Below are 16,889 nucleotides of genomic sequence, written 5' to 3'. Positions count from 1 at the left end.
TTTGGGCATCTATCTGGATTTGTGATTAGTTGAATGTGCATAGAACATAAAGAAGCTAGTCAGTAACTGTGAACGAGCACGGCACTTGTGTTGTTGTAAGGGTGTTTGTTTGTTCGTTTTATAAAAGGGTGTGATGCTTGGACACATATCTGCAATTTAACACCCAAAGTATAAACCTTGTAATGCTTGAAAAACATGCTGAAGCATAACCCACAACCCTCAATTACCTCACTGATTTCTCTGAATATTTAGCTACTGAAGATTGCCAGAAGTGCATACTTAGGTGCAAGTTTGTAGTGTGAGATGCCATTCCATGTATTCCAAAACTGATCCTCTGAAGAGAACTCAGAACAAATCCAAAGCTGCTTCAGTGTCCAAGTGGCCACATAAATCATTCTTAAGATGGCAACCCTTTCTTTTGCCAAGGTTTTGAAAGAGCAATTCCAAAAATACCTCTAATAACAATAGGATGTTTAATGTGTTTTGAGGCTTAGCATTAATTCTGCAAATATTTTCGCATAATCACTTCAGAGCAAACAGAAAATATGATCAATCCCATTTCATGCTTGGCTTTCCTCTCAACAAAATAGTGAGATATGGAAGCAATGTTCAGGAGGTCATTCAGCAATGACAACACCAGCAATAGAACCCAGGAGGCTCTTCTGCCATGCTCTGGCTTTCTTGAATAGCCCAGATTCTCTCCTTTAAGACCCTTGTGAAATTATTTATAGGGCATTTACTCACATAGTCTGAAGGACATCAAATATTTCTAATTATATCCAGCCATGTCAAATGACAATTATGCCTTTACTCAAGTTTGCCAAACAATGCTTTACAGGGAAAGGTTAGCCAAAAATGCCTTGAGTAAAGAATGGCAGGGGCTGGTACTTGAGCTTATCCAAGAGTATAAAAGCATGGCTAGGACCGATCTGCCTTGTCCTTCCAAAGAAAGTTTAATAGGTAAGTGCCGGGGCAATTTTGGGGTCTGGGGTAGCGCCCCTGGATAGCACACATTCCTGCTTCTTCTTGCTGCCTCTGCCATTAATGCACAAGGATTGATTGTGTCAACAGGGATCTCAGAGGTGCCCATTTGCTTGCTGTCCATAATTCAGCACTGGAAAACATTTTTCCTTTTTTATAAAAAAGAACCCCCAGCAAGAAGAGAACTCATCCCTTTTTATTTTTGCAGCATTGGCCAGTGCTGAGCCTGCACAGTACCCCATTCTGCGTATAAGGAGGTAAGACAGTGTTTGTTTTTGGGGTTTTTTTTACCAGCTCAGAGGGGAGGAGATTCAGAATTGGTCTCCTCTTAGAACTGAGTGGATTTCCTGTGTCTTTTGCTAGTTTGTTCTGCATGAAACATTTAGTGGGTGTTGTGTTCAGCTTTTACTGCATGATGTCCATAGTAACTGATCTTGAGGTTCTGTTATGTGCAGCTTTATTAAGAGCTCCTCCCCACTAAGCACATGCCAGGAGCTGTAGCATTCAATTGCTCTCTGAGGCATTACCTCTCTTGCCTATCCTGTATCATTCTCACAGCGGAAAAACAGGTGGAGCTCAGAAACATCCAGTTCCAGAACTAATACCAATAATGGCTCATGGACCACTAATAGTATGGGGTTGGACTTTTCATTTATTGTTGGTTTTGAGTTTTGGGAAATAATGGCAAAGTCATGCTTGCCTTTTCATTTATTTCTGTTGCTAGCGAATGTCACAGGTCTGTTCTAGAACTGTTCTAGAACTACTCTATTCAATTTCTGTGCAGTGGAGTTGATTTATGGAGGAGCTGCACTGGGCCTGGCATGCACCTCCTTCCATCGGGCCACAAAGGGTTGGATTTCTTTTAAAGAAATTTTATTAAAATTTTAAACTAACACTAAAAACATCAATCATCACATATGTCAGACTTACTGGGTCAGCCCCCTGCTACATATTTTTAACATTCTATAATCATATTCAAATCAGTTTATAATAACTTAAAGACATCTCTAAATCTATGCCAAGTCCCGTTTCTCCAGCCAATCATAGAAAAAGTCCCAAGTTTGATAGAAGTCAGTGTCTTCTTTCTCCTTCAGTGATAAAGTCAATCTATCCATTTCTGCACAGTCCACAATCTTTCTTAGAATCAGTTCATCGGTGGGTAGTTCCTCACTTTTCCAGTATTGAGCAAATGCAATCCTCGCCGCTGTGATTAAATGTAACATCAAATACATTTCCTGTCTGTTAATATCTTCTGCTATGATGCCTAACAAGAAAGCTTCAGGTTTAAAAGCAAAGGGTTTTGTAGTATTTCCTCAAGCCATTTATGTATTTTAATCCAATACTTTTTCACATTATCACAGGTCCACCACATATGATAAAAAGTACCCACATTATGTTTACATTTCCAACATCTATTTGACATATTTGGAAACATCTTAGCTAATCGACTTGGTGACAAATACCATCTATAGAACATTTTATAGAGATTTTCTTTATACGAAGTTGCTAATGTTACCTTAATAGTTCTCTCCCATAGCTTTTGCCACTTTTCTAATTCAACATTATATCCAAAATTTTGTGCCCATGTTATCATAGTTTCCTTGACCTGTTCTCCTTCCATTTTCTTGTCAAGTAGAAAATCATATAATCTTTTAATCATTTTCTCATGTTTTAAGCATCACTTGATCAAACGCTGTTAAGTCTTTGTAAAACCCCCATGCTTTACAATCTTTAGCATATCTCGATTGCATCTGCACCTTATACCACCAGGAGATATTAGATCCCTGCTCTTGTATTTCTTGATCTAGTGTCAGGCCTCCGTCCTTACCCAAGATATCATCATATCTTATGATCCCTTTGAATATACAAAAGCTTCCATAGGTGAAAACCGTCTTGGTAGCTTATTATATACTTTTGACTTTAGCTTCTCCCACACTGACATTAATGATCTAATAAAATGACTCAGAAAAGACCCATGTGACTTAGCCTTCTCCTACCACATATAAGCATGTCAATCCATTTGCAAGTCATGACTTTCAAGATACAAAATTCTCTTATTTCACAATGTTATACATTCTTTTAGCCAAGTTAGAACAGACACTTGATAATACAACATCCAATCAGGAAGACCAAAACCCTCGTTCTTTTTGGCTTCCTGAAGTATTTTTAATTTAATCCTTGGTTTCTTTTTTCTCCAAATAAAGGGTTGGATTTCTGATGAAAAAGCTTGGACATGGAATAGCAACTCTCTTTCCCACAATGTTCTAGAATTCCAACATGCTTGACTTAGCAAGCTAAGAGCACAACCTACCAACAGTTCCCCTCTGAGAACTGATGGGGACTTGTACCTAGGGATGTGCAGATTCTGTTAAATTTCTTCTCTCTGTGCATTGCAAATTGTCAGGTTTCTTTGCATTCCATTGTCCACTCATCGACAAATTCATCTTTTTAACATTCACTTCTACTTATGTTCATTTGCTTTAGTGCTAATGTGCACATATGCTAATGAAATTAGTGCAAATCCCCACAAAACTGTTCTAGATGGGGTTGCACTCTCCCTGAAGCAGCAGGGTCATAGATTGGGGGAGCTCCTTGATCCGTCTTTGTCACTTGAGGTTCAGGTGGCATCAGTGGCTCAGAGTGCCTTCTACAAGCTTCACTTGGTGACATAGCTGCACCCTACCTGGGCAGGGATAGCCTGGCAACCTCTAAATGATTACTGCAATGCATTCTATGTGGAGCTGCCCTTGAAGACTGTTTGGAAGCTGCAGCTCAGGAAGAATGTGACAGCCAGATTAATAACAGGAACCAGCAGGCCCGACAATACAAGACCAATTCTGGCCAGCTTGCATTGGCTGCCTGAATGCTTCTAAGCCCAATTCACAGAGTGGGTTTTAATCTATAAAGCCTTACACAGCCTAGGACTGCAATGCCTGTTAGAGAGCTTGTCCCAACTTCAATCTACCATGCTCAACCTCTGGGGCCTTCTTCCAAGTGCCAACTCCAAGGGGGGCATGGGGAGTGCTTAGGGGAGCATAGGGGAGGGCTTGCGACCCTCTCTACCATCTATGGAACAATCTCCTCACTGCTGTCCAGCTGGCACTGAAGCTGTCATCTTTTCTGAGCCAGTTTAAGATGGCCTTTAAAGACTTACATGGGCACCCTGGGGTTTGACTGTCTCACGGAGCCATTCTTTTGCATTTTTAGCAATTGTTTGTTTTTATCGGTTTTTAGCTGTTTTGAACTTTTTAATGTTCTTCTTTTTCTGATTTAAATTGTATATTTATTGACTTTTTATGGACTATTGTAAACTGTTCAGAGAACTTCAGTAATGGGGCAGTATACAAATAAAGATATATATATTATTTTAAAGTAAAAAGCTGGTCTGGAGAATGTGCTATAGAATCAACAGGTCAGATTGTAAGAATTCAAAACTCTCTTGAAACCAGTATAGATTTCTTGGACATCTCAGCTTGTCCAAGAGACACAGTTGAAGGATTGCACTTTCAGCAATGTTTGGTATATCAAGATCTCTTCTCCCTGATACCAGAGAGTAGGGCATGGAATAATCAAGTAAAGTTCTGACAACCCAGGTTTGGGTTAAACATCAGGAAAAGTTTCCTTGCTGTCAGAGCAACACGGCAGTAGAACCAGTTGCCTAGAGAGGTGGTGGGCTCTCCCACACTAGAGACATTCAAAAAGAAGTTCAACAGCCATCTGGGTGGGATAGTGTGACTTGAAGCCCTGCAACAGCAGGGGGTTAGACTCAATGGCCTTCTTGGCCCCTTCCAACTCTACTATTCTATGATTCTATATTTATACCTACCTGCATTGCATTTTCTCTCTTAAAAGCTCATGAGAGAAATGATTAAGAAAGCTTGTTCTCATTTTACACAAGGAGTTTTAAAACAAGCCAGAAAAATGCTAAAGACATTGAAGTGGGACCTGTGAAAAAAGTTGCCACTTTTTGCCTTATTTGGTGTGAGGTTTTATAAATGGCTTCCAATTCTGCATAGCCTGGGGCTCACTCAACTTTCACTTGCTACCTTTGAATTCTCAGTGATCCCATTTTGATTACAATCTTGTTGGCCCTCTACCTCTTGAATTCACTATTAGCAGTGCTTTTTTTGTGGAAAAAAAAAGGTGCCGGAACTCACACTTGGAGTCACACTTTTACACTAAAAAAGATTTTCAATTCACCAACTTTTTTTTGAAATAAAGAACTTATTTACCTTTTGCATGTAGCCATTCACTCTACACACACATAAACATAATGGTTGCCGCCAGCAGTAAGCACTCAGCGTGCAACCACATGACCGATCCCAAGCCGAGCAGCATCCCAAGCCATGCAGCGCCCTCACAATCAGCGCCAACACACAAGCAGCCTGCAGGCACTATGTTAATGATTTTTGCCAGCCAACCTGCTATGCCTGACAGGGCAAGTCACGATCACTTGGAAAAATCCGTCAAAAAATGGTGCCGGAACGCTGTTCCAGTGCGTTCTATGACAAAAAAAAGCCCTGGCTATCAGAGGGGGAAAATGAGACCTGCAACGAAGTATTGCACAGTGCTCTTGTACTTGGCTTCAGGTAGCCATTTCTTCCCAGTAGAGAACTGCATGCTGCCCCTCCCCGCCCAGTTCTCTCTTTTCCTTTTCTACTGATACTCAACCTTCTGTGGCTTCAGAGCATGTTCAGTACTTGTTTGTTTTTTGCACCCTTTGCATTTGATTATGATTAGGATAATTATTATTGTTAATTTTAAAAACCTCAGCATTCCACCACGCATGCCGTTACTTCTTTTTATCTTAGGGAGCCCATATGGGCTCCAATTTTCTTGCATTTACCGCTTGTGTTCTATTGAAGCAATTGATTGTGTTCTATGACGCTAAATAGTATGCAGCATTCTCCAGAAGTGTCCAAGTGCTCTGATCACTTGAATGCAGGCCTCGTAGGCATAATGTCAGTATTGGAACCAATCTGGAAATGTGTGTATTACTTTGCTTGTATGAGTATAAGGTGTGGAGGTTAGAGTGATGGCCAGGGGATCTCGCTTGTAGACTCACTTGACCATGAAACTCACTGGTTGACTTTGCACCAGGCAGCTAGTCTAAGCTGAACCCACTTCACAGTGTTGTTGTGATAATAAAATGGAGCTATGTAAGCTTGAGGTCCTCCTTGAATTCCTCACAAGAGGAATAAAGGTGGGATATTAATGCAATATAATAATAATAATAATAGAACAATTTCATGAATGCTTTGGTTTTACTAACATGTAAGCATTTCTAAATTGGAATTATCAGTTGGAGTTAATTAAATAATTTGCCTATAGTCACCAAGTCTCAGTGTTGGATGGAAAACCAGTTTTACCCAATCTAATAAAACACTTAGGACACAATTTCCCCAATTGGCCAAGGCCATGCCAATATTAGACTTGTATGAGGCTATACATCCTGGGTGTATACATCGGTCATCATGTGAACTGTTTTTCTTTAGTGTTTTCTGCTAAAGTGCAATCATGTCTTCGGACTCTGAGATGGCCATCTTCGGCGAAGCCGCCCCTTACCTGCGCAAGTCAGAAAAGGAGAGAATAGAGGCTCAAAACAAACCCTTTGATGCGAAGACATCAGTCTTTGTGGTGGATCCTAAGCTTTCCTTTGTGAAAGGTGTTGTTCAGAGCAAAGAAGCTGGGAAGGTCACAGTCAAGAAAGAAGGTGGAGAAGTGAGTAGGAAAACACCAGTTTATATAGAAAAAATAGTAATAGCTTTGTTCTTGACTTAATGCTGATTGGTATCTTTCTTCCTTGCAGACAGTGACTGTGAAGGATGACCAAATTTTTCCGATGAACCCTCCCAAATTCGATAAGATTGAAGACATGGCCATGATGACCCATCTCCACGAGCCTGCTGTCCTATATAACCTCAAAGAGCGTTATGCAGCCTGGATGATCTATGTGAGAATAGTCTGACATCTACCATTGTATTCTCAGTACAGAATATTCTTTCACAGACAAGGCAATTTACAATTTATCTTTCCTTTACAGACATACTCAGGTCTCTTTTGTGTCACTGTCAACCCCTACAAATGGCTGCCAGTGTACAACCCGGAGGTGGTGGTTGCCTATAGGGGCAAAAAGCGCCAGGAGGCCCCTCCCCACATCTTCTCCATCTCTGACAATGCCTATCAGTTCATGCTGACTGGTGAGTAGGTCGTCATACATCAAGGTGACTGCAGAACAACAGTTCCTAGACTGAGTCCGTATCTTTTCAGAAAGCAACATGTGTGACCAGTTAGAGCAAAGGATTATGGCTCCGTTCCTTTGGGACGCAAAGAAGAGAAATCCAGTGAAAGACCCTCTAAAAATTATAAATCTTAATTGCACTCTGGCAATGAAAGCCAGTGTGGTGCAGTGGTTAAGAGTGTGGGTCTGGCAATCTGAGTTCTAGTCCCTGTTCAGCATGGAGCCCACTGGGTGGCTTTGGGCCAGTCACCCACTCTCAATCCAACCTACTTCACAGGATTGTTGTGGTGGGGATAATATTGAGAGCAGGAGGAGAAGGATGTAAGCCTTTTTGTTTCTTTAAAAAAGAAAAAGGCAGGATATAAATCTAATCAATAAATACATATTTCAGGGTATACTTAGTGAATTCTGTGAGCTTATTTGCAATAATAGTATCAGGTCATAATTTAGTGCTGTATACAGTAGGATCTTGCTTGGAAGAGAAATGGACAAAATCCATAGGAATGATAGAGAAGAGCAATCCAATTCAAAGTAATGGCATGCACGGTTGACAAAACTGTTGTTTACATACATGATGACTCTTAATTCATGATAACTTTCCCCTTGTTTTTCATGTATATGCTTTAGCTGCCCACATGGGAACTTAAAATGAAAGAGGAAATATGAGGAAACTGCTGTATTAATCATTATGGTTTATTTCAATTTCAGTCATATCTATTTAACTTTGTTTTCTAGATCGTGAGAATCAGTCAATCCTGATCACGTACGTATGCTTCTAAAACAAATGCTTCTACTTTGAGCAAGCTGTGTTGTGCAGTATTCTAGCTGACGCCATGGTCTTTCTATCTATATTGACAGTGGAGAATCTGGTGCTGGAAAGACTGTGAACACGAAACGTGTCATTCAGTACTTTGCAACAATTGCTGCTGCTTCTGATAAGAAGAAGGAAGAACCCCAACAAACTGGAAAGCTGCAGGTGAGTGGCCTACTGGTGGGAAGGTTGGACTTTCCTTTTTGTTAACTCTTGCTGGTCTAAAATAGATAACTTGGCAATGCCGCCTTTGCAGGGCACCCTTGAGGATCAAATCATCAGTGCCAACCCCTTGCTGGAAGCCTTTGGGAATGCCAAGACTGTGAGGAATGACAACTCCTCTCGTTTTGTAAGTCTTATTTTCAGAAATGTGTTTGAGAGGGTATCACTGGGACAATTTGTCCTATCTTTGGGGCCATCTTTGCTGGTACTGAATGATGAAAGTAACCAGGACCAAGATGATCCAGCACATAAAGGGATGCTCCAGGACACTTTGCTATAAACTGTAGCTAATATTCCAAGGCATGCTATAGACAAGGTCAAGGGCCTGCAAAAGCCCAGCTAGCATCGAAACTGTATAAAAGCACATTTTATAGAAAAACACAATACAGCCAAACTGCTCTCTTCTTTGACATGTTCATTAAACTTGGCTTGTTAGGCAAATAGAATGAGTGAAAATAATAGGGAAGGCCAAGTTTTAGAAAATTGCCAGCAATTTGATTTTTAAAAATGCTGTTATTTGTTCTATATTACACAACTGGAACTATCCATTTTCTTCTTGTTTCATCAAATAAAGAGCATGCTCATAAATAGCTAAGCTTTTCTATCATATTCATCTCACAGTGATATTATCTTTCAGAATATCAATCCTTGGTTATCATCCTTCCTGACAGTAATTTATATTTGTGTAAAATATAGCTTAATCATATTCTTACTTGATCATAAATATGAATAATGAATATTATTACAATAAAATTCATTGAAATGTGGGTTATTTTAGCCATTGCATTTTTTACATCTTAAACCACTAAGCTTTTTCTTTTTCATAAATTGCTGGGCCAGTGTAGATTCATAAAATATTTGCTAAACTACACAGAATTTGTTATTACTTCTGCAAAGCTGAAAAGGTTCAGCACAGGTCATTCAACTATGAGCCTCTTGGTTCTTCATTTTCATTATGTTTTTAATAGTGTTGGTTGGTTTCCTATTATAAAATATATCATGTTATGAAAACAGCACTGTGAAGTGCATGAATGCATACAAAATCTGGCTTAAATGTCTTGTAACTAGATACCATTTCCCCCCATAGGGTAAATTCATCAGAATCCACTTTGGTGCTACAGGCAAACTGGCTTCTGCTGACATTGAGACATGTAAGAAATTTTTCTAGAGTATCTTCCTTCCTTCCTTCCTTCCTTCCTTCCTTCCTTCCTTCCTTCCTTTTGAGCTAATCATATTCCATTGCCTTGCCAGATCTGCTGGAGAAATCCAGGGTTACTTTCCAGCTGAAAGCTGAAAGGAGCTACCACATCTTTTATCAGATCATGTCCAACAAGAAGCCAGAGCTGATTGGTAAGAGAAGCATCTGTTCTGGTGCATGCCGTTGCTACTTAGATCTTGCTACAGGGGATGAAAACGTATCTGTGTTTCTCCTTATTCAGAGATGCTTCTGATTACTACCAACCCATATGACTATCACTTTGTGAGTCAGGGTGAGATCTCTGTTGCCAGCATTAATGACCAAGAAGAGCTGATGGCAACTGATGTAAGTAACTTGTACAACTGGCCACATGGAGCATCACTTTGAATTACTAGAATTAGATTTTGGCTTTATTTTTTTCAATGGAAATGGAGTTGGGTGGATGAATCCTCCTTTCAAATTAGTGTTGTGGGGAGAGACGTTCTAGAAAATTTAGAATGCGAGAAGCTTTCTGGAAATGGTAGCCATTTCTTCCTGCTTTCGTGTAAGCATAGCTCTGCTGCCTCCCCAGGTCTACAGGAACATGTAGGAGTAGCGTGTGTGTAAAATCACAGACACAGGAGCCATGGCTAGTGGGGCCATTTTTTACCCACACTCCCCCTAGAGTGATAGCATGATGTTACATCAAGAACATCCAGAGGGGTAGCCATATTAGTCTGTTGCAACAAAGACAGACAAACGTACAAATCTTGCAACGTCGTAAAGACTAGCACATGTAGTTTTGATTAAGCTATGGACTGTGTCCACTGTATCTGAACAACTGGACATATTTGGGAAAGCTTATGTCAGCTAAATGTGTTAGTCTTTATGGTGCCTCGAAGGTCTGTTATTTTTCGTATAATAAGAAAAAGTGCTGTTCCAAAAAGGGCATTGTGCATGGAAATCACAGGCCACTAATTGCCAAATGGAATTAGTGGCCAAATACTCTGCCTCAGAACAGGATGATGAATTTGAAGGGTCAGTTTTGGCTCAGCATTGCATTTGACAGCAGTTTGATGACTGATTCCATCGACAGGAAGCCATTGACATCCTGGGCTTCACTCCTGAAGAGAAGACTGCCATTTACAAGCTGACAGGTGCTGTGATGCACTATGGGAACATGAAGTTCAAGCAGAAGCAGCGTGAGGAGCAGGCTGAGCCAGATGGCACCGAAGGTATTTGGAAGACTTGTGGGAGGGTTCTTGGAACTGCAGAAAGAACTAACCTATTTGATGGCAAATCCTATTGGCTGGCAAGAAATGACATTCATGCAACCTGCCACTGGTCATTCTTTCCTTAAGGCCTTGAAAACTCTTCCCCTCAGATTCTCCTTAGGACCACATTCTTTCAGGGTTTTAGGCTCACCAGGCATTTCTGATATTACTCTATATGCTATATATATACTACATATAGAAGGCAGAGACTCTCATGTGATGGAGGTCCACTGGATTATTTCTGCAGTGGATGGAAAAGTGATTATTATGGAAAATTAACCATTGGAAGGAAGGAAGGAAATATATGTATGCCAGTTCTTATGACAGATTTTAAAAAATGATGTATTATGAGTGCATTCTAAACTCTGAAGTTCTTAGAAACAGTGCATATGTTTTTCAGTTTAACATAACGCCATTGAAGGCTCATTGCTGGACAGAGTTATGGGCTGTCACAAAATGGACAAATATACTATCTTGTTTCTTTGGTGCCACCTCATCCCCACTTGAGCAGGGTCTGTTAAATGTTTTAGATAAACCTTACTATGATTTAATTGTTCCCATAATTTCCAAGATTGCATTAATGCACTGCCATTAACAACAAATTAATATTTGACTAATAATCTGTGCTAATAATCTCTTTTACTCATGTCTGTGCTCAGTGGCTGACAAGGCTGCCTACCTCATGAACCTCAATTCAGCAGATTTGCTGAAAGCTCTGTGCTACCCCCGAGTCAAGGTCGGCAACGAGTACGTCACCAAAGGCCAAACTGTCCAGCAGGTAATATGATACTAGCCAAAATCATGGTTTGATTGATTGTCCTAGGGAGGTCACTAATTAGTAAATAAATCAGTGACTGCACTAATTATTAAATTAAATTCAGTCCTTTGCAGTGTGTCATAACTCCTGTCTTTATCTTGTCTTTCCAGGTGTACAACAATGTGGGTGCTCTTGGAAAGGCTGTCTATGAGAAGATGTTCTTGTGGATGGTTGTCCGTATTAACCAGCAACTGGATACCAAGCAAGCCAGACAGTACTTCATCGGTGTGCTGGATATTGCTGGCTTTGAGATTTTTGATGTAAGGAAACCAGGAGAAAGACAAATATAGAAGGCTATAGGGGAAACAGTGTTTTGTTTTTATTACTTCTACTAGTTTTTGAAGGTTTGACTCAACATTGCATTACCAAAAAACTTAACAGCCTAAATACTGGGCAGGTGGGGGCTTAATCTCTTGAAAACACAGAGCACTTGTGCATGCCTTGTGACAGAATGGGGCTAAACTTTTCCAAAGAGCACATCTAGACAGCTATCTTAAAATAGTTTGGCATGGGGCTCAATAGGGTGTTTGCAGACAGAGAGCTCCTAGTGCTAGAGATCAAAATATATTGTAGAACTACTCCGTATTTTCCCCTAAGTGGACTCAGAAGGCAATGGGTCAGAGGCAAGACACATGCACTAGGCTTGACCCCTAACATCTCCAGGTAGGGCTGGAAAATACTGGGCTAGTTGGACCAATGTCTAACTCTGTATAAGATAGCTTGTTGTCCCCTGTGATTTTCTGTGGCAAAAAAAAAAAATACAGAAGAAGCAGTGAAAAATGCAGGAGGGTAATCAATAGAAGACAATATTATTTGGACCCCCTCTAAATGAGATGGGGAGATTGAACAACAAAAGCCTAGTTTGGGAATATTCATACTGAAGGACATATACTAATGGAGGAACCAAACATACAAAGGATCTGATTAAACCATAAAAATGGAAAGATCACATGAAGCTAGGGAAAGGTAGCATAGAAACCTAGTTACTGTATACAGTGATCAAATAAGTACATGTATCCCGTGAAAAGAAGAGAAGAATGTTAAGCTGCTGGAGGGAATCTGGGACACTAAGTACCTTGGAGTGGGTAATAATGCACATTAATAATCTTTTAAAAAACTAATACATAATGCCTTCTTTTTCTGCAGTTCAACAGCTTGGAGCAGCTCTGCATCAACTTCACCAATGAGAAACTGCAACAGTTTTTCAACCACCACATGTTCGTGCTGGAGCAGGAGGAGTACAAGAAGGAGGGAATTGAATGGGAGTTCATTGACTTTGGAATGGACCTGGCTGCCTGCATTGAACTTATTGAGAAGGTATGTTTGAAGCACAAATACTTGAAATCCAGTGCAAGATTTTAAGTTTCTGGAAGAAGATCCAATCCAGATCATACATGCACCATTAAGTATGCGCAAGAATAATAATGGGACAGAACTACTTAAGGCAACTATGTGAAGAATCTTCCAAGAATACATAGAAACATAATATATACTTCCTCATATCATGACTCTGTTCAGTTTGTACCACCTTCTACAACTTTTATGATTTTCACAATAACTATATAAGAATGTTTGGGATATCACATGTCCATCCCTATATGTTTGTATTTGGAGATCTGAGTATGGTGTAAACTGGAAGTTGTATTCCAGTTTTCAAAGGGAAAATGTTAATGCATGTTTGTATTTTGCACTTTCTTAGCTCCTCCACTCTGACAGAAAGCTCTTCATTTGCAAATAGACAAATTAATCAAACTGGTTAATCAAACTGGTTAATCAAATTAATCAAACTGTCTAGTGTTGCCTGATGTCTAAGCAATCTCATTCTTGCTGTTCTTTGCAGCCCATGGGCATTTTCTCCATCCTAGAAGAAGAATGCATGTTCCCCAAGGCAACTGATCAGTCTTTCAAGAACAAGCTCTATGACCAGCACCTTGGCAAATCCGCCAACTTCCAGAAGCCCAAGCCTGTCAAAGGCAAGCCTGAGGCCCACTTTGCTCTGGTACACTATGCTGGCACTGTGGACTACAACATCGGTGGCTGGCTGGAGAAGAACAAGGACCCCTTGAATGATACTGTGGTGGGTCTCTATCAGAAATCATCCATGAAGACTCTAGCTCTCCTGTTTGCTGACCGCCCTGCAGATGCTGGTAATGACTGAAAAAATTCTTGACTAAGTCTTAGTCATTCTTGACTAAGAGACACATAAATGGATATTTCTCTTGAAAGAGAACTTCTGAGACCCATTTAACCTTTCTCTCCCTTCTTCCCCACTTTCAATTTTAGAGGGTGGTGGTTCCAAGAAAGGTGGCAAGAAGAAGGGTTCCTCTTTCCAGACTGTGTCTGCTCTTTTCAGGGTACCTAGCATGCTAAAATGTTTTTCTTTGTGAAGACTGAGAAACACCTGATGATGAGATGAGATGAGATGCCTGTACTTCCATTCCTCAGTATTTCCACACCCTGAATGATTTGAGTGAGATATTGGATCTCAATCCATAGAAAATTCTATTTTATTCTGAATTACTTTGCTCACGGATTTAAAAACCGTGCCCACATAGCTGAGATATTTATTTATTTATTTATTTATTTATTTATTTATTTATTTATTTATTTATTTAAACAACTTATATGCCACCCCATCGCATGAGCCTCGGGGCGGCTTACAATGAGTGAAGTATGTGGAGATATGAGTGAAGTATGTGGAGCACTCACTTTCTATAAGGGACATGTGTCAATGTTGCTGAACTTATTAGTTAGAGAGTTAAATCCAAAGAAGTAATATGTACTGAAGGCAGTTCCTCATTCCAGTATACAGCAAGTATCAGAGGCCAGTGGGCCTAGGTAGATTGGTTGCTGGGGAACATGGGTAGGAAGGTGCTGTTGCATATGTTTTTCTGTGAGCGGCTGATCAGCCACTGTATTGACAGCATACTTGACCAGAGGGACTTTTGGTCTAATCCAGCAGGGCTCTTATGCTCTGATATTCTGAACAAGACCTTTGTTTGAAGTTGTCGTGACCAACTTCCCTAAAGTCCAGGAGACAAGCTGCTATTAAACCCAGACAGCAACTTGTTTCTCTGCCGGTGCAAATGACTGCATCCCAAACCTCAAAGAACGTCTTAGCTGTGCATGTCATGAAGTTGAAATATAAGTCTGACTTTTATCTCTTTGACATTCAGTGAAGTTCTTGTCCTTCTTGTCCTTCAGTGAAGCTCTTGTCCTGTCTTGTCATTCAGTGAAGCTCTTGTCCTGTCTTGTCCTTGTCCCTCTTGTCCTTCTTGTCTAAACCACAATCAGCTGTTTTGTCTGCATGGTTATCCCCCGTATCTCCTGAATCCTTTCTTTGGATTGCGTAACCACATATATGTTTTCTGGTCCTATAGGAGAACTTAAACAAACTGATGAGCAACCTGAGAAGCACTCACCCCCACTTTGTGCGTTGCATCATTCCCAATGAAACAAAAACACCTGGTAAGGCATTGATCACCCAGTGATTGCTTTTCTGTGCTTTGTAACTTGATGCTAATTCCTTCTTTGATTGCTTTGAAAGGTGCCATGGAACATGAGCTCGTACTGCACCAGCTGAGGTGTAATGGTGTCCTGGAAGGCATCCGTATTTGCAGAAAGGGATTCCCCAGTAGGATCATCTATGGTGATTTCAAACAGAGGTTAGCTTAGCTTTCCTACAGAGCTCAATGCTAGACATTTACACACACACACACACCCTTTCACATGGTCACAATTTCCTACAAGATTAATTTAGTGTTGATGAATACTGCAAACTATGTATCCTTTTTGATCGAATATTATTGATTTCTAAATATGTTCTGAAATTTTTCATTGTTGAATAGACACTCTATAACAATTCACTTTTATGTCCAATAATTCCTGGATATGACTTTTGGGACAAATAGAAATAAGAAAATGCTCTTCTTCAAAGAGGTGTATTTTATGTCATGCAATATGTTGTTCCATTTTCTCCAACAGATACAAGGTTTTAAATGCCAGTGCCATCCCAGAGGGTCAGTTCATTGACAGTAAGAAGGCTTCTGAGAAGCTTCTTGGATCCATTGATATTGACCACACCCAGTATAAATTTGGGCATACCAAGGTATAAACTGGCTCTGATGTAAACACCCTTCCAGTGATGTAGAGGCTGCATGTGACATTTTGTAACATTTTCATTTTACAGGTATTCTTCAAAGCTGGTCTTTTGGGTCTTCTAGAGGAAATGAGAGATGATAAATTGGCTCACCTAATAACACGTACACAAGCCATGTGTCGTGGGTTCTTAGCAAGAGTTGAATACCAGAAGATGTTGGCAAGGAGGTATGATTCCCCCCACCCATGCCATTATTATTTAGAAAAGCACAAGCATAGGGAATAGTTTGGAAGGTCAGTCTCTTCAAGGCATGAAATGCATATCTTAACTTTGTTGACAGAGAGGCCATCTTTACTATTCAGTACAATGTCCGTTCATTCATGAATGTCAAACATTGGCCATGGATGAAACTGTTCTTCAAGATCAAGCCTCTGCTAAAGAGTGCTGAGTCAGAGAAGGAGATGGCCACCATGAAAGAAGAGTTTGCAAAAACAAAGGAAGAGCTTGCCAAGGCAGAGGCCAAGATAAAGGAACTTGAAGAAAAAATGGTGTCTCTGACACAAGAGAAGAATGATTTGCAGCTCCAAGTCCAGTCTGTAAGCATCACTGGTGACATTGTACATTTGGGTTCTATTATATTTATGCCTTTAGGTATTATGTCTTTTAGCATTCAAACATTATGGAGAAAATGCCATTACAGAGATTGAATCCTAACTGTGAATAAATAGATCTTGGGCTAGAGTTAAGATATTTCTTTTAAAATAAACATTTGCTCTGGCTATTTCCTTAGCCCATAGAAACACAAACTGCTTTTTGGAATACCCTTTACATATTAAGCCCACTTTGTTTATACCTAGCCTTTGAGAAACGGGGGCAGATATAAGGAAGGGACATTATGATCACAACTCAAGGATGTTTCTAGATTCTGAAAAACTTAATAGCAGAAGATACTGTCTTCTGTTTTCTGATATCACCTTTGTTTCAACTTGATATTAAAGTGCATGTTATGTGCTTCTAAGATCCCTTTGTTTTTAAAATATTGCAAGATCTAATAATTATTACACTTTTAAAATTTTAATGTACAAGGTACACTGAGTAAGAAAAACTACTCAGAAAATCTATTCTGTGCAATGCTTTCTGCAGTGCTTTACCCACAGAAAACAAGCATACCAATATGATTTTGAAAATACTACATTTTTTTTCTGCAGGAAGCTGATGGCTTGGCAGATGCTGAGGAGAGATGTGACCAGCTGATCAAAACCAAAAT

General features: G+C 40.0%; 1 protein-coding gene across 1 annotated transcript in view; it reads left to right on the top strand.

Annotated features, from left to right (window-relative positions):
• Positions 1-6,498: 6,498 nt before the first annotated feature.
• Positions 6,499-16,889, top strand: part of LOC123035653 — a 65,002-nt gene continuing 54,611 nt past the window's right edge. The window contains 21 exon segments of the mRNA XM_044454066.1: positions 6,499-6,702; positions 6,791-6,934; positions 7,025-7,181; positions 7,958-7,985; positions 8,081-8,213; positions 8,290-8,382; positions 9,343-9,406; positions 9,507-9,605; positions 9,695-9,798; positions 10,529-10,667; positions 11,366-11,484; positions 11,634-11,783; positions 12,670-12,840; positions 13,364-13,670; positions 13,807-13,877; positions 14,904-14,991; positions 15,071-15,188; positions 15,508-15,631; positions 15,713-15,849; positions 15,963-16,218; positions 16,831-16,888. Coding sequence (XP_044310001.1) covers positions 6,499-6,702; positions 6,791-6,934; positions 7,025-7,181; positions 7,958-7,985; positions 8,081-8,213; positions 8,290-8,382; positions 9,343-9,406; positions 9,507-9,605; positions 9,695-9,798; positions 10,529-10,667; positions 11,366-11,484; positions 11,634-11,783; positions 12,670-12,840; positions 13,364-13,670; positions 13,807-13,877; positions 14,904-14,991; positions 15,071-15,188; positions 15,508-15,631; positions 15,713-15,849; positions 15,963-16,218; positions 16,831-16,888 — 2,764 coding nt within the window.

This window comes from Varanus komodoensis, unplaced genomic scaffold, assembly GCF_004798865.1.
Source record: "Varanus komodoensis strain SLA01 unplaced genomic scaffold, ASM479886v1 scaffold7_1, whole genome shotgun sequence".
Lineage (NCBI taxonomy): Eukaryota > Metazoa > Chordata > Lepidosauria > Squamata > Varanidae > Varanus > Varanus komodoensis.
Note: the sequence above shows the minus strand (reverse complement) of the source record. Positions and strands in the feature narration are given on the sequence as shown.